This window comes from Paramacrobiotus metropolitanus, unplaced genomic scaffold, assembly GCF_019649055.1.
Source record: "Paramacrobiotus metropolitanus isolate TYO unplaced genomic scaffold, Prichtersi_v1.0 Parri_scaffold0000014, whole genome shotgun sequence".
Taxonomy (NCBI): domain Eukaryota; kingdom Metazoa; phylum Tardigrada; class Eutardigrada; order Parachela; family Macrobiotidae; genus Paramacrobiotus; species Paramacrobiotus metropolitanus.
Genome location: NW_026570234.1, coordinates 110722 through 132840, shown reverse-complemented (window position 1 = coordinate 132840; position 22119 = coordinate 110722). Strand labels below are relative to the sequence as shown.

The 22119-nt window shown below is 44.1% G+C and overlaps 4 protein-coding genes across 4 annotated transcripts; 2 read left to right on the top strand and 2 right to left on the bottom strand.

Annotated features, from left to right (window-relative positions):
• Positions 1-5992: 5992 nt before the first annotated feature.
• Positions 5993-8071, bottom strand: LOC129584740 (coagulation factor X-like). Its single transcript, XM_055477051.1, has 5 exons — positions 7759-8071; positions 7190-7642; positions 6642-6835; positions 6458-6561; positions 5993-6371 (listed from the first exon to the last, which is right to left on the bottom strand). Exons 1-5 carry the CDS (start codon positions 8015-8017, stop codon positions 5993-5995), a joined length of 1389 nt encoding a protein of 462 aa, XP_055333026.1. The 5' UTR covers positions 8018-8071.
• Positions 8072-10232: 2161 nt separating this feature from the next.
• LOC129584476 (kinesin-like protein KIF3A) lies at positions 10233-13506 on the top strand. Its single transcript, XM_055476646.1, has 8 exons — positions 10233-10640; positions 10745-10981; positions 11090-11330; positions 11418-11703; positions 12018-12185; positions 12346-12581; positions 12756-12945; positions 13019-13506. Exons 1-8 carry the CDS (start codon positions 10340-10342, stop codon positions 13367-13369), a joined length of 2010 nt encoding a protein of 669 aa, XP_055332621.1. The 5' UTR covers positions 10233-10339; the 3' UTR covers positions 13370-13506.
• Positions 13507-14625: 1119 nt separating this feature from the next.
• Positions 14626-18083, top strand: LOC129584581 (G-protein coupled receptor 83-like). The gene is made up of 6 exons (XM_055476801.1): positions 14626-15424; positions 15868-16023; positions 16149-16307; positions 16721-16805; positions 16914-17057; positions 17592-18083. The coding sequence occupies exons 1-6, from the start codon at positions 14904-14906 to the stop codon at positions 17880-17882; spliced, it is 1356 nt and encodes a 451-aa protein (XP_055332776.1). The 5' UTR covers positions 14626-14903; the 3' UTR covers positions 17883-18083.
• Positions 18084-18085: 2 nt separating this feature from the next.
• LOC129584582 (DCN1-like protein 2) lies at positions 18086-21506 on the bottom strand. The gene is made up of 5 exons (XM_055476802.1): positions 21299-21506; positions 20886-21206; positions 20556-20692; positions 20006-20121; positions 18086-18559 (listed from the first exon to the last, which is right to left on the bottom strand). Exons 1-5 carry the CDS (start codon positions 21478-21480, stop codon positions 18356-18358), a joined length of 960 nt encoding a protein of 319 aa, XP_055332777.1. The 5' UTR covers positions 21481-21506; the 3' UTR covers positions 18086-18355.
• Between the last annotated feature and the right edge of the window lie 613 nt (positions 21507-22119).

Sequence of the window (22119 nt, the reverse complement as noted above, 5' to 3'; positions counted from 1 at the left end):
TCTTCGGCGGCTCGTACGGTAAAAATACACTTTCTTCGAGAAATCGGATGACCTCTTTGGCTGTGTTGCTGTACAGCGGCTTCGCGATCGTGAACTTGGAAAACAGGTCGGTGTATACGGCGGCATACGTGAAACCGTCGTACGATTCGGGAAACGGTCCCAAAAGGTCAATGGATCCGGCGGATTGGACACTTTCAACGGGAACATGATCCAAATAACCGGTGGCGGCGTTTTTGTTTGGATTTCTCAGCTGGCAACGGGGACACGTGCGAACGTAGTCACGTACTTCCGACAGCATAGTTGGCCAGTAGAAGCGGCTGGACACGGTGTTCCAAGTACGGTCGAATCCAACGTGCCCGGCGCGAGGAACGTCATGCGCTTGGTGTAAAATACGGTCGGCCGCTACTCTAGGAATGGCCAATCGGGATCGAACTGTTCCACGGCGGAAAGTGCGGCGATACAGCAAACCATCAATCAGCGAGTAGTGTTCGGTCAGGCGTAACTGTTCACGGGACAGTTTGGCCGGTGGATCGGACAACAACTGGACAACCTTGCCCAGAGTTTGATCGTCACGCTGCGCGGCGGCAAAGGCACTTCGGGTGAATTCGGCTTCGTCGACGGTCGTTTCCCCGGCTAGGACGGCGTCGGCTCTGACTTCGGCGACGGCCGCTCCTACAGTGGGAATTTCAGCGACTAAGGTAAAGACATCGGCAAACAACGGTTCCAACATATAAGTATCAGCGTAGTTTGGTACATCGTACGGGTCTGACTCCGGTGCTTCATCCAGTGGTGATCGGCTGATGGCGTCGGCGTCCGTGTGCTGGTTTCCTTTGCGGTATATCACCTTGTACTGATACTTGGACAGCATGAAGGCCCATCGGTTGACTCTGGCGTTACCGGTACCGGTACGGCTGGACGAAAGCATGGTCTCCAGGGCTTTGTGGTCGGTTACAATGTCGAACTGGACGTCTTCAAGGAGATGTTTGAATTGGTCGACTCCGTAGATTACGGCGAGGCACTCCAGAGCAGTAATTTCGTAGTTCCGCTCGTAGTGGTTGGTCTTTCGGCTTACGGCTCCGATGATGTGGCCGTCCTGTTTAAGGATGGCTCCAACGCCGTCCTTGGACGCGTCTGTCACCAGCTGCGGACGTGGTCCATCCCGGTCGAAATGGGCCAGCACTGGCGCTGAGCTGAGAGCCGTTTTCAGACATTCGAACGCAGTCTGCTGGTCTTCTCCCCACTGGAACTTAAGCCCTTTCTTGGTGAGACGGGTTAACGGTTCGGCAATTGTGGAGAAATTCGGGATAAACGTCCGGTAAAACGTTCCCATTCCAACGAATCGCTGGACGTCTTTCAGACATTTTGGTACTGGAAACTGGGCAATCGCGGAAATCTTTTTCGGGTTTGGTCGAACACCGTCTGGAGACAGGATGTGGCCGAGAAACTCGACTTCCTGGAAAGCAAACCGGCATTTGGAAGGCTTCACGGTGAGGTTATACTTTTCTAGGAGTTCTAAGATGCGGTCGAGGCGAGCGCACAGGTCTTCAAACGTCGCGGCGAAGATGAGGATGTCGTCGATGTAGACGATGCAGGTTATCCACAGTTCGCCGGCGAGCACCGTGTTCATCATCCTCTGGAATGTGGCTCCAGCGTTGCAGAGCCCAAAGGGCATCCGGACGAACTCGTACAGTCCGTCCTGGGTGCAGAAGGCGGTTTTGTGGCGGTCCTTCTCGGCAACCGGAACTTGCCAGTAGCCGGACATGCAGTCGAGCGTAACGAACCAAGCGGCCGGTCCAATAGCGTCGATTGCGTCGGCTATGCGTGGCATCGGGTAGGCGTCCTTGACTGTCTGGGCGTTCAGTCCTTTGTAGTTGACGCAAAATCGTTTGGTCATCTTTTCATTTTCGAATTTGTCGACGAGGACGACCGGTGCAGCGTACGGTGAGGTGGAGTCGGCAATGATTCCATCTCTTTTCATTTCGGCGACCTTTTCGCGGATGAAGGCACGGTTCGTCCACGAGGTGCGGTACGGCTGTTGGTGGACTGGCGGTGAGTCGCCGGTTTCAATGGTGTGTTCGGTGGCAGTGGTGCAACCAACGGGTCGGCCCGGTGACGGAAAAGCTCGGCAGCGGCGACGTAGTACTGCGAACAATCGGTCGCGCTGGCTGGCCGTCAGCCGTGGATTGATGATCATGGAGCGGAGTTGTTCCTCCAAGGCCGGAGAAACGGGCTCGTAGGCAGAGTCTGCCGCCGCTGGGTTGCTGTCCACACTGAATGAGAGGACCGGTGCGTCAGGGTTTTCCGTGTACAACTCCAAAGTTCCAAGCGGTGTGGATCCACGGAGGGTTATGTCACGGTCCCAGTAGTTCTTTGCGAACGTGTACGCGGTTCCATTGTGGACGGTTACAATGGCGTGTTCGAGAAGGATATCACCGCGGGAGAGCGCGTCGTTGTGCTGCGGGTGGCCGGACGGCTCAAATGGCGTGCGGGAAGGAATGAACACGTAGTCACCATCATTGGCGGTGGTTGAAGGGAATGCTAATCGGATCGCGAGTCCGGACATGGCTGGCACTGTGACTTCCTCGGCAAGGACCACCGGGATCGAGACTGCTTGGACGCTGCAGGGGCTTAGCACATCGTGTGCGGCTGGCGACCTTTGGGCGGATTCGGGTTCTGTAGGCACAGAATAATCCTGTTGGTCAGTCGCAGTGCGATAGCTGGATGAGCGTTCTCGCAGGTCAGCTTGGTAGTCGGTTGGGAGTGCAGCTTGTTCCGGGACAATGGTACGGTCCTGACAGCGAATTTGAAACGGTTTACCCTCCATAAAGTCCATGCCCAAAATGATTTCGGGCATCGCATTGTCGTCCCGGAGGAAAATAGTGTGCGGGTACGTTTCACCGAAGAGATTGACAGATATGTCGGCACATGTGGTCCCAACTGTCCGGGTATCTCCGTTGCAACCGGTCACACTAAACGACTGGTGAGGTTCGGGAAGAGGTTTCGGTATAGCGTGCAGATCGGTACAAAAGGAGGCTGGCATGATGGAAGTACTGGCGGCAGTGTCGAGAACAACTGGGCGTGACACTCCGTTGATGGTGACAGACTGGCGTAACATCGTGGAAATCTTCGGCTTGCCATCATGCACAAACGCTTCATGAGACATCATTGGGACTTCGAAGTTTAGGTCGGAAGGTGGTGGTTCCGGTGTGGGATCGTTAGGAGATACGGCGTTGACGTGACCCACTGGCGTCGCCGCTAGTGGTTTTTTGGCTGGTCACTCTTCAGGTACACTTTCTCCGTAACAGGTCCAAAATCCGCTGGTTTGGTTGGGCAGCGATCGCTGTGATGACCCGGAACACCGCAGAACCAGCACTTCGGTGGTTTTTGCTGATACGGACGTCGGTCTTGATCGCTGGTACGGGCTGGCTTTGGTGGCTGCGGTGGGCACGACGATGTGGGCTGCTCGGCCGGCTTAGCTTCTCTGCCGGTGTCGGCACCGGTTCGCTGGTGCGGGCCGAAAACGACGGTTTCGGTTTCCATGGCTGCTTCTCTGGCTTCGATTCCGAACTGGGTTTTGATCGCCGACTCAGCGTTTCGTCAATGGCCACGGCTCGCCGCATGCGGGTCTGGAAATCGTGGATGGTGGCCGGTGCAAAGCTCACGATGCTGCGGTACAGTTCGGGTTGGCCGGCCAGGCCGTTGGTCAGGAACCCGACCACTTCCAACTCCGACATGTCCGGATTGACGGCAAAGGTCAACACTTGAATGGCCTCGATGTACTGGTCCGGCGTCTCTGAACTGGTGTACTGGCGTTCCTGTAGAGCCAAACGGGCTTTCCATGCACGGTCCTGGTCATGGAAACGGTCGATCAGGACTTTCTTCAACTCGGTGTACGTTCGGTCCGGCTTCTGGGCATCGATGCGCATGAACACCTTCAACGCTTGACCTCCAAAATGGGATGGTATTGCTGCCAGCTTCGCAGTATCGGTCCACTGATTTGCCTTGGCAGCGCGTTCGAACAGCACGAACCAGTGCTGAATGTCCATGTCGGAGTCATCGAACGTCGGCGGCTTCACAAACTTTAGGTTAGACTTCGGTATGGGCTGATGCGGTGCTTCGGTGATGTAGACTGGACGCGTTTCAGCGGCAGCATGGCGCAACGGCGGTGTTGGACTCGGCGTCTGCGGCGACTTCTTGCGCCGTTCCTTCTCAAAAGCCTTGGCCAAGGTGTCCGCAAGTTGATCCGGATCCAGCACCATCAGATGCTGGTTAGCTGTTGGTGACCGCTCGGGGCGGTTGGCGCGGTATTCCGGAGACTGTCGGGAAACTACTGTTTCTGCCATCGGTGAGTTACTGCGGCTATCGGACAGACGGGAGTTCTCGGCGGCCAGCTTCGCATTCTGGGCCTGGAGCTGGACAATGTACGCGGACTGGTCCTGGAAAACACGTTCTTCCTTCGTGATGGACGAACGGCTCTGGGCGGTTGGCAACACCGCAGAAATGGCGCTGCCCGCGGCTTTGATGGCGGATGAAAGGAAATTTCGGACTGTGGCCAATGATTTGCCGCTCTGTATGGACACGATTGAAGAGTCGGATGATCGGCGGGATTGTTGAGAATGCGCTCGCGGAGGTTCGGCGTGAATGTCAGCCATGGTAACGATAGCTTCGGGGTTCATCCTAGGACTGGAGACTGCACTTACTTGCTGGCCCGGTGTGTTCCGTGCGTGCTGATCTTGACGGCGAAAAGACTGTGGTTCTTTATCGGCCATGGACATGATAGACGACGGACGCGGATGGCTGATCGGTGCAGGTTCGAAACCGTAGCGGACGGGTTCCTTCTTGTTACGCGTTGGCTTCGATGACATGGTTTCTGAACGCCGATGAATCGTGAATGTGATTGGTTCGAATTACTTCGAGCGGGGTAATTCTCAAATCCGATTGGTCGGTCACTGGCTCCGCCTCTTCTCGAGTCCGCGGTAGACGCTACGTGAATGTAGGGAAAAACTTCGGAAACCTTCGCGGTTTTGACTCGGTGGTTTCTTTCCGTTGGAGGAAATAAATGGCAAATGGCAAAATTAAATATCGGTTCCAGGATAAAATCGGAAGGGAAGATGCGGAAGATTGAGTGCTTCGTATAATGGTTCCTAGATTATTCCTCGTTGCGAGCTGGTAGGCTCAAGCAACGTGGTAACAACTAGAGGCTTGCGTTCCCCCATGTTACACGTGGTGGCGTGTATAACGGTCCCGTAATGGGAAGATCAGACGGAAAAGACAAACGGGAATAAAACTGCGGTTTTATTCGTATACAAAAACATCATCGGAAGGCACAAATCTGCGCGAATGGTAATGCGCAGGAAAATCGTAAAAGTCAGGGAAAAAATCAGGAGAATAATATCCGAATGATATCATAATCGAAAAAACACACTCAACTCGATCGGATATGCCGATGAGGAGAAACAGAACAGGGAATCACATCCTATGCGTCGTCTACTCTCACCAGTGAACAAAACTGCTAAGGCAGTGAGTGACCCAGCTACCGCCACTGTCCAGTGAACAAAACGAAATCACTAGCTGACTGATGACCGAGCAATAAATCACTACCCTAGGTGAACAAAATTGCTAGATGAGCCAGTGGCTGACCTACCACCACTGTCCAGTGAATAAAATCGCTAGGTGGATGAGTGACCGAGCTACCATCATTGTCCCGTGAACGAAACCAGGTGAGTAAGTGACTGAACTACCACCACTGTCCAGTGAACAAAATCGCTAGGTGAGTGAGGGACTGAGCTTGACTCTTTGCTTAAGAAGTACTACAATAACTGCTAAGGCAGTTAGTGAATTTACTAACGAATTACTGTAAATGGAATGATTTGTTCAAAGCGGCCGTGGATCACAAGAAACGCGGAGGCGAAGCCGCAGCGGTTTCTTGTAATAATTATTATAGCATTGCAGCGGCAAGCAGTAATACTGATTAAAATTACGGCGAGATGTTTTATGCTGTACTTACTTTGAGCCACGCTAAACTATGCGGCGGCGGAGACTCGCAAGCTGCATCTTGACATCCATAACCGGAAACAATGCAAGTTTCTTCGGGTTTTGGGCGTTTTGGCGTCAAGCATAGTGGGCAAATGCATGGCAAGGAAAAATTCAAAGTTCCTTCCAGCTTGATAAGAGCAAGATCGTCAGAGATTCCAACAAACTGATCCGTTTCGTCTTGAATGAATGCTGCCGTTGGATGAATGATGACCTCTTGGACTTTTAAGTATGATCCGCAGACGGATCCCGTCGATAGAGCAGATGCCGGGAAATTAGTCGCACCGATGGATACAAAAATGCGACTAATAGGTGTTGGTTGAGCAACATCTGTATTCCTGCGCGTTCAGATTAGAAATTTCCATAAGATGTAATTAATGTAGGTAGGAAATCAGTTTCTTTGACAATGACTTTGAAGACTTACTCAACAACGCAGTGCATAGCCGTTAGCACCCAACGTTCACTTAGGATCGTTCCTCCACAGTATTCGTAACTTTGCATATCGGATGCAAAAGATATCACGCCTGCCTAATTGGGAAAAGCAAATGTCGCAGATTAAGACCAGGTGGAAAAGTGCATAAATCGATCCAGTGTATTAATTTTTATACCTGCCAACATATCTCGTTCTGCAATGCATCCTGACCACCAACAATCCTGTGCAGTGAATCGCTGTCCACGGACTTTTTTGTACGAACACTGAAATAGCTGCTTAATCCAAATTCAGATGATTTCGTGGTGCCCGGGCGGCCGCAACTGACCTTGTCCGGAAATGGATTCACATGCGCCGGTTCAGTGGAAGTTTCTAATGACCATTAATATTTCACAAATGATTGTTTACCACAATCTAACATACAAAAAGGCTAATATTTTGGCAAATACGTCTAAGTTCTAAAATTATATTTTAGAGATGCTATAAATTAAAACAAATTTTGCACCAGGCACCTGAACTGATCCCATGACCTTTTGGTATTTGCCATCTGGTAACGTACTTAATGCTTACGTCAAATGATAATCAAGTGTACAATGTGTTCAGCACAATCAAAATAATTTTTGCAACTGTATGTAATAGTAATTCGACTTGTTTAGTAATTCGATTCGGCTAGCACGCTACAATCACCGTTGTTTGGAAGACCATCGTTTTTGTTTAGCTGCATACCGAAGCTATCCGACGACGTAGTACTGGTTGTCTCCTCTGCAGTTGTCCCTGATTCCGTTGGGCTTACGGTAGTAATTTCAGTCTCCGCCGTCGTGCTTTGGACAGCCGATTCTTCGGTATCGGGAGGAATTAATCCGACTGTATCGCCTTTATCAGGCACACAAGCATCCTCGCCATCAGCCGTATATCCCGCTTGACATGCGCAATATCCCTGGTAAGGATTCGAGGGATGCGGTGTGCATACGGAATTCTGCACAAGACAGGGGAAATACATCAGGAAGCACTGGTTGCTGAGAACGGAACGGGCTTTGCCGCCTTGGCCGAGTGTGGTCGGATGGAAATGTGGCGTGGTATCCACGCAGAAAGTGTCGTTGCAAAAGGTCTTCAGTTGATGAAAATTACCCGCAACCGGGGTAATAAGAGGCTGTGATTTTTGCTTATGATAGACCAGTTCTGCGAAAATTGGAATATGGGCATGTTCGGTCCCGTACATACCAAAAAACAGTATTTCGTGCATCATTATTATGATTATGACCGTTTACTAATCACAGTATTCAAGTTAGATTTACCTATTTTTTGACAAAGTTTACTAAGAGGACTGAAAACGTATCCTTTGTTACAGGCACACAGTTTTTCGCTGATATTGCAGTGGGAGTGTTCGACGTATTTGGAACAGCAAGAATCGGATTCACAGTCGTTGCCGATTGCCACTGGAATATAATAAGGCAAAAAATGTGTGTGCATGCTTGATGGCTGGCATTTATAATCAGTGTATTTTCGGAAAGCCGAGAAAAAAATATTTACCTTCGCAAGACGTGGAAATGTCATCTTCGTCCCGCATGTAAAACCATTTTTGAGGCGATTCCCTCAGCGCGAGTTTTCTGTCACGGGGATTGTTTGGGCGCAGTCCAGCAATGCATCGGCAGGCCTGTTGTTGTCCGGGTTTATCTGGTTCCGCAACGCATTCGGTGTTGATGATTCCATGACACTTAGCGTTGCTGTCACAAGGTCGGCCGAGAATTGCTGCAGTGATAAAAGCATACCCATACAATTTACCAATACGTAATCCAAAAGTTCAACTGTCTTTAATTTAACCCTTCTAATTTAGAAATCTAACTTTCTTTCTTTAAAACAATTTCTGTTGTTCGTAGTTTTAAAGTCGCGTACGACTGCATTTTCGGTAACGGAAAAACCATTCTTCTTCCTCGAAAAATCCATTTTTGCAAACACAACGTCCAGAGCCGGTCAGATCGCATATAGCGTTGTCGACATAATATTCGCAGTGCCCGATTGCCGAACAAGGTAGTCCAAGAACATCTACAGTAGGGAAATAATATAAATCAAATCAAAGCATTATATATCTTCCGCACCATATACAGATACGTCAGTATTTAGCTCATTACTTATTTAATTTGGACATTGTAACATGCATTTGTTTTTGATTTCTCACTTACCAACACATCTCTTATTGACTTTTATTGTGGATCCACTGCAGGTGCATGTATTGTTGGAGCACTGCAGTTTAATTTTGGACAAGGGGTACAAGCTGGAACAATCGTCATCGGCTTTGCATTCCACCACAGTATTACCTGGACCACAAAATAGGTGGCCGATAAATAATTTATATGGAAAATAATTGACCTCATGTGTCGATCGTGTAACTTGTATAAGCGCTTGCTTACTTTTGAGATCACTTCCTTCGTTTGAACTGTTGACCAGTTCCGCGGTAGATTCTACGCTCTGAATAGGAAGTATGAGAAGATTATTCATCAAATTAATTAAGTACGAGTACTCTTACTGGAATCATGCAAGATATCTTACCGTCAAAAACAAACCCACAACCAAGGAAAATATTAACAATAATCGACATCTGACGATTGGCGACATTCTGGTTGTTGTATTGACCTAATACTTTGACAGATACGTGCTAACGTAGATATAACGTTAAGATATAAAACTTTTTAAGATTACTAGAAAAGTTAGATTTCTAGACTATTTATTTTACGCGCGTCAAAGCCAGAAATGCCAGCACAGATCCAGCCGTGCTGACACTAGTATAATATGATAGTACCACTGACCACTACGCCGTAACTTATAAAACGGACGATGCATATGAACGTTAAATATTGTGAATCTCTTTGTCAAAATCTTGTGGAAATCCTTTCGTGCGATTATACGGCCGAAGATGTTCATATTCTAGAGTAGCGGTCAAGCATTGCCTCCGGCTATTTATAAGTTCATCTTCCACAAAGAACACTCCACGAAATTTATGCAGAATATGGTATGTATATTCGTAGCGACAAGAAATTTGCCGCGAACATGCAAAATTGCAAGTGTACTACTCGTAGCCATAATACGAGTGCAAATAACGAATATGATATTATACTCGTACTGTGGATGTAAACACTAATGCGGTTTGTAGAGGCACATACTGTCATAATAATTATTTATCTAGAGTTTGGTAATGGAACTATGACAATGATCCAAACAGAATGTTTGGATGTATCCTGGAAAATAAAAATAAATCTAAAAGCATTATTCAGTTTACGGCTAATTGGATCAATTCTTACAAAACAGCATAATATCGTGTTCGATAGCAAGTAAATTACCGCGACGTAGACCAATTAAAGCAAGCACAAGTTGTGTTACAATTAATACTGATAAACGCATAAGTAAAACTTCTTGTTGAAATTTTTTAGCATTTCTCTAGCTGAAATATGGAAAAGAAACAACGAAAAGGGCCTGATAAAATGAGTAATGAAAGATAATGGCAAAATCATTAATAGTTTTAAGAGCTATTTACGGAAAAGGTCAGATCAGCTGGAGTAAATACTAGTACTTACAAATTTACCTTTACTGAAATTATGGAGATGCTTATAACTGTATACATCGAATGTAAATATAGATATACAGTACTTCTATACGTAACCTTCTTATTGTCAAATAGCGTGCGTGAGCTTGACATACGCACCAGCAGCACATCACACAGCCTAATTGCAGCTGGATTTATTGATTTACCATCATCCAGTTATATGTGGGAGAATTTATCGCGAGACGCCGAGTATCAACGTTAGCAGTGCCAGTACTGAAATTAGGTATTAATATAATAATATTATTTATTTTTCTGCATGAACTGAACAGAAACCAAGGATGTCTGAAAATAACCCTCCAGAGTCCAGTGAAAACATTCGCGTGGTTGTGCGATGTCGGCCACCGTCCAAAGATGAACTGGATGCGAAACAATCCATAATTGTGCAGTTGAATTCCGTCCAGCAAACCGTTGCCCTCAAGGACCCCTCCAGTGATAGTATCAAGGCTTTCACTTTTGACAATGTTTTCCCAGCCGACTCGAAACAGCCGGACATCTTCAATCAAGTCGCCCGGCCGATTGTTGATAATGTTCTGGAAGGATTCAATGGCACTATCTTCGCATACGGACAGACGGGCAGCGGTAAGGCTTTCCTGGATTATTTTAAGTTTCAAATTGTTAATAAAAGAAACGTTGCAAAAACGTTGCATTTGTTACACTGTGTGCGTACGAAAATTGTTTTGCAGGGAAAACATTTACAATGGAAGGCGTTCCAGAAAGACCGGAACTGCGAGGAATAATACCGAATGCATTTGCCCATATTTTCGGACACATTGCCAAAGCCGAAGGATATCAAAAGTTTCTGGTTCGCGCATCGTACTTCGAGATCTACAAGGAGCAGATCCGAGATCTACTAGTAAAAAAATCTGATAAAGACCGCGGTGTAGGAAATAATTTGGAAGTGAAAGAAGATCGTGAAAAAGGTATTTTTGCGGAAAATGTTGTTAATTATTTTTTTGCTAAGTATTGTACAGCAACTTCCTTCTGATCATTGCCGCTGTTATACTGTAGTGAGCTTATTAATTTTTCAGGTGTGTACATTAAAGGGCTGAACGAGCAAGTTGTTCACTCTGCGGATGATTTAGAAAAAGTGCTCTTGTTGGGAAAAAAGAGTCGGGTCACGGCCGCAACAAAAATGAATGAACAGAGCTCGCGATCACACGCGATTTTCAGTATTACGATCGAGCGAAGCGAACGCCGTCCAGATGGACGTCTGCATATATGCGTGGGAAAATTAAATCTCGTCGATTTAGCCGGCTCCGAGAGACAATCGTAGGTGGACAGCAGTAAATTACCACTCCTTTTTGATTAGCCGGTTTATTACAAAACATACGGTGATATATTTCTCCATATTCGTAGAAAAACGGAAGCTACCGATGAGCGTCTGAAGGAAGCCTCTAAAATCAATCACGGTCTGAGCACCCTAGGCAATGTTATTGCGGCTTTAACGGATGGGAAAAGTCAGCACATTCCGTACCGAAATTCTAAGCTCACGCGGATTCTGCAAGACTCTTTGGGTGGGAATTCCAAAACAGTTATGTGTGCCAATATAGGACCGGCCAGCTACAATTTCGACGAAACCGCCAACACCCTGCGATATGCAACCAGAGCCAAATGGATTAAGAACGCTGCTAAAATTAACGAGGTCACGCGCTTTAGTCGGCAGTTATTTATCTGTGTGCAACACCAAGCCCGACGAAGTTATTCTGTTAAATTTGTTGATCAATTTTATTATCATATTATAATGCAAAAGCCAGTACAAAGGAACAGATCAGACCTGCTTACCGACAAAGCTTTTGATTTAACTTGTTATGCAACGGCCAGAAACAACAAAAACTACTTAACAAAAACCACTTTTGAACACATTTTTTATAACTATAATGGCACTATAAAACTAGTAAATAAAAAATACAACTTGTATCTAGATATGAGATGAATTCTGTTTCTGTTCTTTTGCAGGATCCTAAAGATGCGGTACTGAAACGCTTAGAAGAAGAAATCCAAGCCCTTCGTCAACAGCTTAGCGGGGCGCCGGACGAAGACGCAGAAAACGAAGAGGATGAGAAGCTGCGCGATGAACGGCGAATCCGACGCGAAACGCGACGGCAACATTTACTACAGATGCAGGTGCATACATACGAGTACTCGTACTCTGTGGAACATAATGCGTATTTCAATGTAAACATATAATATGGCCAGAATGAAGGTCGATTGAAAGGTCGGATAATTGACGGCATGTACGTAAATGGCTATCAGATCGACCATTATCAGGAATGTAAAATTTCAGGAAGAAATAAATGCTAAACGAGAAGAACTGGAAAGAAACAGATCGCTGGATGAAAAAGAGCGCGAGAAACTGCGAAAGGAAATAGCACGGAAAGAAGACGAATTAGAATCGGCTGATAAGGAGCGCCACGCCCTGCAGGAAAAGCTTAAGCTCTTGGAAAAGACGATTATTGTGGGTGGAGAAAATCTGCTTGATAAGGCCGAAGAACAGGAACGCTTGCTGGAAGAAAGTGCACGGTAATCCCGTAATCCCACCATAAACCATAGTAATGAGTATCTGATTTTGTTTATCAAGCGATCACGGTTTGCATTTTTCTTGAACTCTTTCTTGCCACAACTTCCAAATTTATTCACATGGTTATGGTTATTAGTTATTTATATGCACACAATTTATTCAGCTGCATTATACAGAGAACTACAAGAACGACGTAAAAAGGAAGACGAACTGCGGAAAACCTTACTGCATAAAAAAACGGAGCGGACACAAATGGAAGAGAAATTCGTTACCCTGCAGGAAATCGCTGCCGCTAAGAATTTCGAGGCAGCACGGCTCAAGGGAGAAATCAGTTCGTTGAAAAATGATTTGAAGGTCATCCGCGAGGTACGGTGCAGTTCACGATAGCACGCAAGATGAGCATGCAAAACGAATCAGACATTTGTCGTTGCGTTTCTAGGAAAACGCTCGAAGAAAAGAAGAGTCAAAGCTGAGTATTCGCGAAACCGAAAAGAATATTAAGCTGTACAAGAAGATTATTGATCGTTTTCTGCCCAAGGAAATGCAGAATCTCATCGAAGCCAATTGTGTCTACAACAAGGATATTGGTGAGTGGGAAGTCAGCTGTCTGGCTTTCACGGGCGCCATGATGCAGCCAGAACCAACCGGCAAATCTAGGAGCGGACACTCCGCCACAGGAGCACCACTTAACTACGCGGAGGCGCTGGCGCAAGCCGAACAGAGACGGCAACAACAATACATGGACAACAAGTGGGAGTTGTGTTTTAAGAGTTATGCTGATGAAATCTGATTGTTTTACGGTAGAGCATTTACAGTGGTAATTCATGTCTTCGTTTTCGTTAAACTACTTGGATGCCGATGATTTGCGTGCCGGTGTATTGTACAAGGGAATAAGTTGCGTTATGTTACCAAATTTATAAATCGACAAATCGAGTTGGAGGGACCGGTTACATCGACACACGTGGTTTCAGTTTTTCATGGCATTTTTTATTCGTAGTTGTTCTGACAAATCTAAGAGTCATTTCGCTAACACACAGATAATAAAAGAAGCAAACAGTAGGATGAAAATGCATAGCTTTATCACCTTTACGCGCAGTAATAATAACGCTACGAGTAAAGGTTGAGCTTACTTATTCTTATAATCAATGATATAAAACTGTTTTTTGCTTGCACACCTTTGAAGTTTGAACTCTTTACAAACGGGTAAAAGATTTATACCGGTAACGAGTAGACCGACTTATGATAGCCGCAGATTGACACCATCCTTCAAATGTTTTCTGATTAACAAAAATCAAAACCAGGGTTGTTGTACTGGCAGCCTGTGGCTCCGGACATAATTTATGCGATATAATATTGCACCGCAAATTAAGGTAGAAGAAATCTCCACAAAGGTTGATATCTGCGTCAGATGGACAATTAGTCTAGAAATGTGCTAGCATCAAAAATCCATTAATTCTCATGTAACTCCTAGAAGCGTGTACCATATAAACCTTGGACATTAGGTTTGTCGGAAACCGTTACTGTCTAGCAGCGGTGTTCCTGCGACCCGGAAAACAGCCTGGAGAGGCAGAGCACTTATGGAATTCCAGCTGTGCCCGACTATTATCATCAGATGTGATTAGTTTGTTTAGATCATTTTTCCACTTATAATAACATGTGACATCCCCGGGAGTACTGTATGGGAGAAGAGCGTGTGCCTGACAATGGTCGCTCGGCGGTGAAGTACGTCGACCAGGAATTACATGATACAGCAAACCGCGCTATGTTATAATGCAAACATACTTAACGCGGAAGCAGCTCAAAATTAGATTAGCATAGCCTTAAGTATCAACTATCCCTTCTCAGTGGCCCGTTGTATGTGTAACCGTACTATATCAAGAATAAGTATATCCACTGTAATCCTTGTGAATGGAAGCGCTACGAATATGCTTAATACGCGGATCTGCGAAGCCCCGCCTTCTACATTAGAGTCGAACGCCGGAAGTCCAGCTCTAAGATTGACGGGATTTCAACCCCGGCGGAACGGGATCGGTCGGCTGTGTGGCTTTGCTTTATGTATATAAATACCGGTGCGGCTCCAGTCTGTCATAAACTGGGTTTCTGGTTTTCTACGCCTGATCACGGCATTTTCCATTAATACTGCCGGTCAGCCTTGGTCACTTCATCGGTAGAAATTATTCCATTATTAGCTAAACAAATTATGTTTGCGTGTTCCGCTTGAATCTCAAACACTGGAATTTACTGTTTATTTGAGTTCCCGCTAATGAAAATTGATTGACCAATAGTAATTTTAGCTGTGAAACAGTATATTTTTAACTGTTTATATGATGGCAAACTCTTCGGCTGCGGATCTGTTGCAACAACTAAAAGATTTCATGACAAAAAATCATGGTGCATACGATATTCGCGGGATTGATAACCCAGACGATGACGGAATTCTCGATTTGGATCAGTTGCTGGAACGTATTAACCATTCAGCGGAATGGACACGTGAAGATATGCTGGAATTGTCCGACTGGCCATTTCCGGTGCAGCTGCAAAACAGCGGCATTGCCGTGCTGTTAAGTGCCTATTTGATCGTTATCTTGGCTTCTCTTTTGGGCAATGTATTGGTTGTGGTGGTTATCTTGCGGATGCGCCGGATGCACACTGTGACGAATATCTTCATTCTAAATGTGGCAATCTCCGACATTATGATCACCATCTTGAATATTCCGTTTAATCTGGCACGTGTTTTGTTGGATGAATGGCCGTTTGGTTCCGTCATGTGCCGACTGATTCCGTTTGTGCAAGTTACGGCGGTATACTGCTCCAGCTGGACGATGGTCTGCATTGCGGTCGATCGGTAATTAAGTAGTGCAACCAGTGTTCATTGTCGAGCACACCTTGATACTGTTCATACTTCTACTAACCGAAAATCAGTAGTATAAGAATGATAACAAATACTGCTTTATAAAACTGATAATACTTCTTAGTTAATTATTATAAATTGCAGAATGCGGAGCATACAAATCACAAACAAGATATTTAGGCTGCTTAGTTATATTTATAAGTAAAATTACGTAGGTCGCTCAAAACGTCGCAATAAAGGTTAAAATCGTAAACAATAATTGGATAATCAATTCTTCTGTTATACATCTGTCTACTCGTAGTCAGCGGCCACTTGTCAACACAAAAAACAATGAATCGTTTGTTACTTTCTTAACCAAAAATTCTGACTGTGCAAAAAAGTCAAGATAATATTTTACAAGGTCTGCGGGAAGGCTTACATTATTCTTCCTGTTTCAGTCTCATTGTGACCGTTTACCCACTGCGACCACGGATGCAGATGAAAACTGGAATTATACTGGTCGGGTGCGTTTGGGCGTTTTCTATGGGTGCCGCTGTACCCTATGTTTTGGTACATGAAACCATCACCACTATATCCTTCCAGACGTCTACAAGGTAATCACTTTTTGTGCAGTCAAACGTGCAAACGCAGTAGTCACCTTTTTTTCCAGTCACAGAATAAAATTTTTTAATCGATAAAGCGAAATAATGAGCTAACAGTGTGATTGAATTATGCACAGGTGTGTGGCGTTGTTTCCGGCTCCTGGACACATACTGCGCCAGTATCTATCGCTAATCACATTTATCTTACAATTCTGCATTCCGCTTACCATCACCGGAATATGCTATGCAAAGATTTCTAGAAAATTATGGTTTACTCATCAACTTCTGACCAACAAGTAAGCTAAAAGCTATCGAAAGGAAATCTAAATTATTCGATTAGCTTCATTGAAATTTAATTTTGTTCGACGATAAATTGTGTACAGTGCTGCTGGAAAAGAACACATTTCTTAAAAAATTGTCCCAGTGACACGATATACGAGTATGGTGTACGCCTTTTTACGGTGTGTCAACCATTTTTACGGTGTGTCAACCGACCAGACCGCCAATTAAATGCCATAGTATCCGATGATTACTGTCCATTTCCTGTGAACACGCTCATTGGCTAATTTTACTCTTGATTATACCTAACATTAAGACTGTCAGAATTTCCCATTTCTGTAGCGGAAATCATGAGTAATTCTGGTCCTGTCCCATTATACACGTGATTAAATAAATCTAGCGCCACGTCATATCTTTAAATGCTGTCTAGGGCTGATCACGCTGGCGATTACCAACCAACGATCCAGAACAAAGGCGTTATAGTGAGAAACCGGCAGCGCTCCATTAAGATGCTGGTAAGCCGCAAATCTTTAATCTTATTTCGTGAGGAAAACCCTCTGAATCTAGTTCGCCGAAAGGGGATCGGCAAGCATTCTGGTGCAGGATATTTCATCTGCTTGCAGATGCTGGTGGTGTCGGTGTTCGCCTTAACCTGGCTTCCCATTTCCCTTTACCATCTTACCCGGGATTTCGGCACCGACGACAACGGATCTTCCGTCCATAATCTCTACGTTTTTCTGCTGTTTCATTGGTTGGCCATGAGCAGTGTAAGAAAATAGTACTCGTACTGCACGGAAAACAGATGTATGCAGCGTATCGTGTAGTACAAAATATTCGTATTTAATTATGGTTAATAACATTACACTGTATCTGAGTTTGAGTGACCACTGACCAGTTAATTAAAACTATCGTTCTGAGCACTACGCAGAAACTCAAAACTGTGACCTCAAACTCCACAAGCAAACTATCTCCCTCCTTTTTCTAGATCAAGATTACAGTATTTATACAACATATGAATTATGAATGTACAGAGTATATGTGCACCTTCCAAGTGCGTCTTTAAGATATAGTTCAACTGTAAAGTCTGTTATTCATCTGAATCTCATATAAAAAATTAATAAACCTGTAATAAAAAATAATGGTTAGCTAGTTTTGATAGTACAGAGAAGCAGCAATAGCGAAATACGTAAACAAAAACAAGAGTCATATATAGAAATGCTTGATGACCTTATGGTTTGGTGAATAATAAACGCTTTACTTATGAATGTTATTCGAAGACTCAAAAATAACGGGAATTTTAGGTTTGTTATAATCCGTACATCTACTGCTGCTGGAACAGCACGTATCGAAATCAAGCCAAGCTTATGTACCACTTCCTTTTGTGCTGTCTGCCGCGAAAAGACAAACACGAAATCGTACAGATTCGTGGACTGATCGTGCGCTTTAAAGGAAACCCATCGGTTGCTGATGATCTGCACCGGCTTTCTCCGCATCAGGATTATCGTTCCTTCAACTGGGACAGCTGCGCTGGAACCCGCGAAGTTATCAGTTACCGGGAAGGACAACGAGTGTTTAAAACACGTTTTCTATGACATACCAAATTGTATAGACCTAAAAGCAAATTCAAAGATAATGATCCTTCTACGGCATTTTTTGGGATGTTTAAGTAATTATTTGTGTCTTGTGAAGAGGTGTTAAACAGTTCCTTACTAGTGGGAAGACATCACCTCTCAAAAAACCATGAACCAAGAAAAAGTGTAAACAGTTTGTGACTTATAAAGCACGTAAAGCTTCGCTGAATGGTTCGTGTTCCTTCTAGAGTGAAAAAAATTATTTTGGGTTATCCGGGTATATACCGTAATCCCCAATCTAACAAAATAAAACCTTCTAAACGCTTGCACCAATTAAATGCATACAAATACCCAGCAATCCCTTGTTAACGGCTGACATTCTCATAGCCAGAAAGATGTCCTACATATCATGAACCAGTTCATCAATACGTACACCATCAACCAAATCCGAACAGAAAGACTTATAAAGAAAACGATGTGTCTCTTTTAAAAATTCAATATTCCATCGCGTCCTCTCCGCGTGCCCCGGGCTGGACTGCGTAGGGCGTTTTGGGCCGGACCCAATCAACAAATTCATCAATTAACACCGGCCAGGCGCCATCCTTATCGTATTTATTCAAATCCGCGTTGACACTGGCCACAAAGTCAAACAACAAGTTCCAGGTATCACGCGGCACAGATCGGGTATGGTTGCACTCCTAGTGGAAGAAAAACATCAACCGGAAGTTAAGTACTGGACTAAATCAAGTGTCTCGAGGGATAGCGTCACTAGTCTAATTAATGACCGCGACAGGAAAAAATCATACACAAATGCGCCGCAAAGCCCATAGCTCATCGATCAACTGGCGCGATTATGCAATTCTCACACACAGCGCCTATGAATCGTACAAATGCGGGAAAATTCCCGGTTTGGCTGACAATCAAGTTATGGATGAATTGGAACATATTTCTGCTTGGTAGACTCAACTGCGGCTCTTTTCTAATCAATAGGCTCAGCCAAGCCTTAAACCATGTGCATAGACAGACAATGGGATCTGTCAAAAAACTAGCGCACAAAATTGACCTCTTCCAGTGTGCAAATGAAATTTTGTGACGCAAAATCAAACGCAGATGTGGAACAACAGAACTGTAATGCTTGACGGACATATTATGACTGCCACAGTGACTGTAAATCGTGTAAGTATGACAGACTCGAACTGAGAACATCCAGCTTCTGGACATTGTGGAAACTGTATGGCAACACTGTGCAGATTTTGTGCTGTAATCTTACAGCAGTGTGCCATGGAAATTCGACAAAGAAATGTTAGACTAGTACATTATGCAGTCTCAGGACTTTCTTCCTGTCAAAATCCGACCATAAAAAATTTGCTATAAACTTCTTCACACCTGATCACCGATATATTTCTCTGTCAGTAAAAGTGTAGCGTTAACGTCGTAGCATATACCTGACTTATATTCCAAAATGTCCAGATCTACCAATTTGTCTGAGCATAACGTAAACCTCATAACCTGTCCTTAATCAAAACTCCTTAAAATTCAAAATTACTTTGCGCTTGATCAGTTAATGCAACAAACCAACAACAAAAAACCAATATTTTTCACGATTAAATTCGAAAAACTATCTGAAAAACTATTTGTAACCTTGAAATTTACATAAGCAGTAAGCACTGAAATGTTGGTCCGATATAAAATTATTATGTGGCATTTAGAACTGTAAACGCCGTTTCTCATGGTGCTATTGAACTGAGGATTAAGTAGCAAGTATTAAAAAGCCTTCGACCAAAATTAGCTGAAATTTATACCTTACACAAGTCGAATCATTTATTCAATATTCTCTAAATCCAGGGCTTTTGTCAGAAATTTGAAAAGGCAGAACTAAAGAACCTATTCCGTGCCCACTACAATTACGGTCTTATCCTCTGTCATTTACCGAACGATACAATAGTGAGATATTAAGTCTGCCCTAAGCGCTACGGCTTCGATTTCCGACACACGACAACATGGATTAAAGTTGTTACTGCAAATTGTTATCCGCACAACACATCCTTTGACAGAAAACATGTCTATTTAGTGACGTTGATTCTCTTTCAAGTGCCGATCAACACACTTCAGTTCTATCAATCTCACCATAAAAGCTGCCTTACCTTAAGAAACTGCAGCCATTGTTCCAGAAGAGCGAACCGTCCAGTCAGTAATATGCGCCAATAAGCAACGGCGACGTCGTGGTCCAAGTTTTTCTGTGTCGAAGACTGCTGGGCATCTAAAATTACAAGAAAGTGTTTAAAGCGCGATATTACGTACGGCCTTGAACAAAAGCATATCGGAAATAATGCCGACATGGTCGATTCAAATTTGAAAAAGTATATCAATATTCAAAGACTCGCACGCAATACAATAATTTCGGCGAGATTACCTCTGAAGCAGTTTGTGATCCAAAAAATAAGTACTCATGCATAAAGAAACAAAATCCAAAATTCAAATACGTTAGTAAATGCATAATATCACTAAATATGGTGCACGGTAAATGAATAATCCGAAATCCTCCCTAGTGTACTTTTCACAAGGGCACAGTATAAATATAAAAAAACCACCACAAAATCCTTTTCAAAAAACTAAACCAAAATTTTTTCTTCGTACACCGTAAGGCGTGAACCAATAAAATAACCGATAAAATGTGAAAGTTTCAGCACTTACAATCGTACGCGAAGTTATACAGTTCACGCATTTTCTGCAGATTGGACAATTCACTTTCGACTGCCTGGAGTTTCTGCACGATTCTATCCGGAGCATCTGCGCCCAGGTCCAATAAACCACGCGTGAATTCGTCATGACTACAAAAGCCAAAACTCAAAAGCAAATTAAAGACCAAATTAAAAGCACATCAGCACCGAGCAACGAAATTCACACAGTACACCTAAATCACGATGAATATTTTCCCGTGAACTAGGCAGCAAAATATTTAAAAAAATATGAATAAACGTTAGTAATCCATGGGGAAATTCAGTATTCCATGCAAGAACTCACCTGAATTCGCACTGAGTCTTGGCCTCGCACTTCCACGCCAGAATCAGCGTCTTGATGTCATCCGGTCGTAAGCCCAGATCACCTAGCAGCTTAATCATCCCATTCACCAGGATCCGTTCTTCGCCCCGATCACGATCCACTTCTTTGTACTTGTGAAACAAAGCATCAATTTTCTTCCGGTCCGCCACGGGCTTCTTTTCCGCCATGAAGAACCGTGAGGGATTCGTGAAGTAGGCATCCACCGCATTCTCCAAACGCCAGTTGTACTGTATTAAACAGTTCTGGGCAGTAGCTTCTCCCGTTTCCGTCAACTGGAGGAACCTAGCAGGTTTAATCGTTTATTGCTTCCGAGTCATAACACACCGTCCGAAATACACAAGATGATAAGGGCAATGCACCAGACATGCACTTACTGTTTTAGTTTGTCTTTCTGCTCTTTCGTAAGCTTGCTCATGGCTAATGGATTCTCTAACATACGAATCGCGCAAATATTACAAGCAAAACACAAAATATAGCAAAAAGAGTACCTCACAATGACAAGCCACGAAAATTCTGGAAAGTACTTCTGGAGATAACTGAACTGGAAATCTACCATTCTACTATGGCGAGCGGCTGGGGTAAAAAGGCAGTTACTTGCATTTTGATCGTTCTATTCGAGACTTCACTTTCCTTTCTTTGATTTGTTCACTTTTTGTACTTTCTTCACTTACTTCACTTTCTTCATTTACTTCACTTCCTTCACTTCCTTCACTTTGTTCACTTACTTCATTATAAATAACGATCCGTACATATCAGCCGTATTTTTTGCATACTTTTATGATTATAATTTATAACTAGTTTTGCGAATGGACAGAATATTATTTCAACAGGTAAAGTACTTACACCAGATACCGGCACTTCAAGGATATAAAGCCCTGTTTCGGCAAGTTCGGGCGATTTTGGAAATAAATTATAAAATATGTCGTTTTCTTTTTCTTACTTTTCCAGTGTAGTAACTTTTTCTTGCGGATATAAAAATGCTAAAACAGTTGCCTTTTTATGTGCCAGTAATAGCATCGAGTTAAGCGGGCGGTGCTCGCCATGGTCAGTGGAAGGGGGTAGCGGTCATTTAATAACGATTTTATAACGACATCCATAAAAAATCCAGCAACAGATGTTTTGGTGCAAACTTTTTCAAAGCTAATAACAGACAACAAGGTATTCGTTACTGGCTAACAAAAGAATTCTGCGCTAT

Coding starts and splice junctions, on each gene's coding strand:
- LOC129584740 (XM_055477051.1), bottom strand. CDS start 8,017: ATGACATTTCCACGTCTTGCGAAGGTAAATATTTTTTTCTCGGCTTTC. Junction 7,643..7,758: donor TAAACTTTGTCAAAAAATAG/GTAAATCTAACT, acceptor CAATTTTCGCAG/AACTGGTCTATCATAAGCAA. Junction 6,836..7,189: donor TACGTCGTCGGATAGCTTCG/GTATGCAGCTAA, acceptor AATGGTCATTAG/AAACTTCCACTGAACCGGCG.
- LOC129584476 (XM_055476646.1), top strand. CDS start 10,340: ATGTCTGAAAATAACCCTCCAGAGTCCAGTGAAAACATTCGCGTGGTT. Junction 10,641..10,744: donor ATACGGACAGACGGGCAGCG/GTAAGGCTTTCC, acceptor ATTGTTTTGCAG/GGAAAACATTTACAATGGAA. Junction 12,582..12,755: donor TTGCTGGAAGAAAGTGCACG/GTAATCCCGTAA, acceptor TGCATTATACAG/AGAACTACAAGAACGACGTA.
- LOC129584581 (XM_055476801.1), top strand. CDS start 14,904: ATGATGGCAAACTCTTCGGCTGCGGATCTGTTGCAACAACTAAAAGAT. Junction 15,425..15,867: donor GTCTGCATTGCGGTCGATCG/GTAATTAAGTAG, acceptor TTCCTGTTTCAG/TCTCATTGTGACCGTTTACC. Junction 16,806..16,913: donor AGCGCTCCATTAAGATGCTG/GTAAGCCGCAAA, acceptor ATCTGCTTGCAG/ATGCTGGTGGTGTCGGTGTT.
- LOC129584582 (XM_055476802.1), bottom strand. CDS start 21,480: ATGGTAGATTTCCAGTTCAGTTATCTCCAGAAGTACTTTCCAGAATTT. Junction 21,207..21,298: donor CAGAAAGACAAACTAAAACA/GTAAGTGCATGT, acceptor TAAACCTGCTAG/GTTCCTCCAGTTGACGGAAA. Junction 18,560..20,005: donor AATGGCTGCAGTTTCTTAAG/GTAAGGCAGCTT, acceptor TTCTTCCACTAG/GAGTGCAACCATACCCGATC.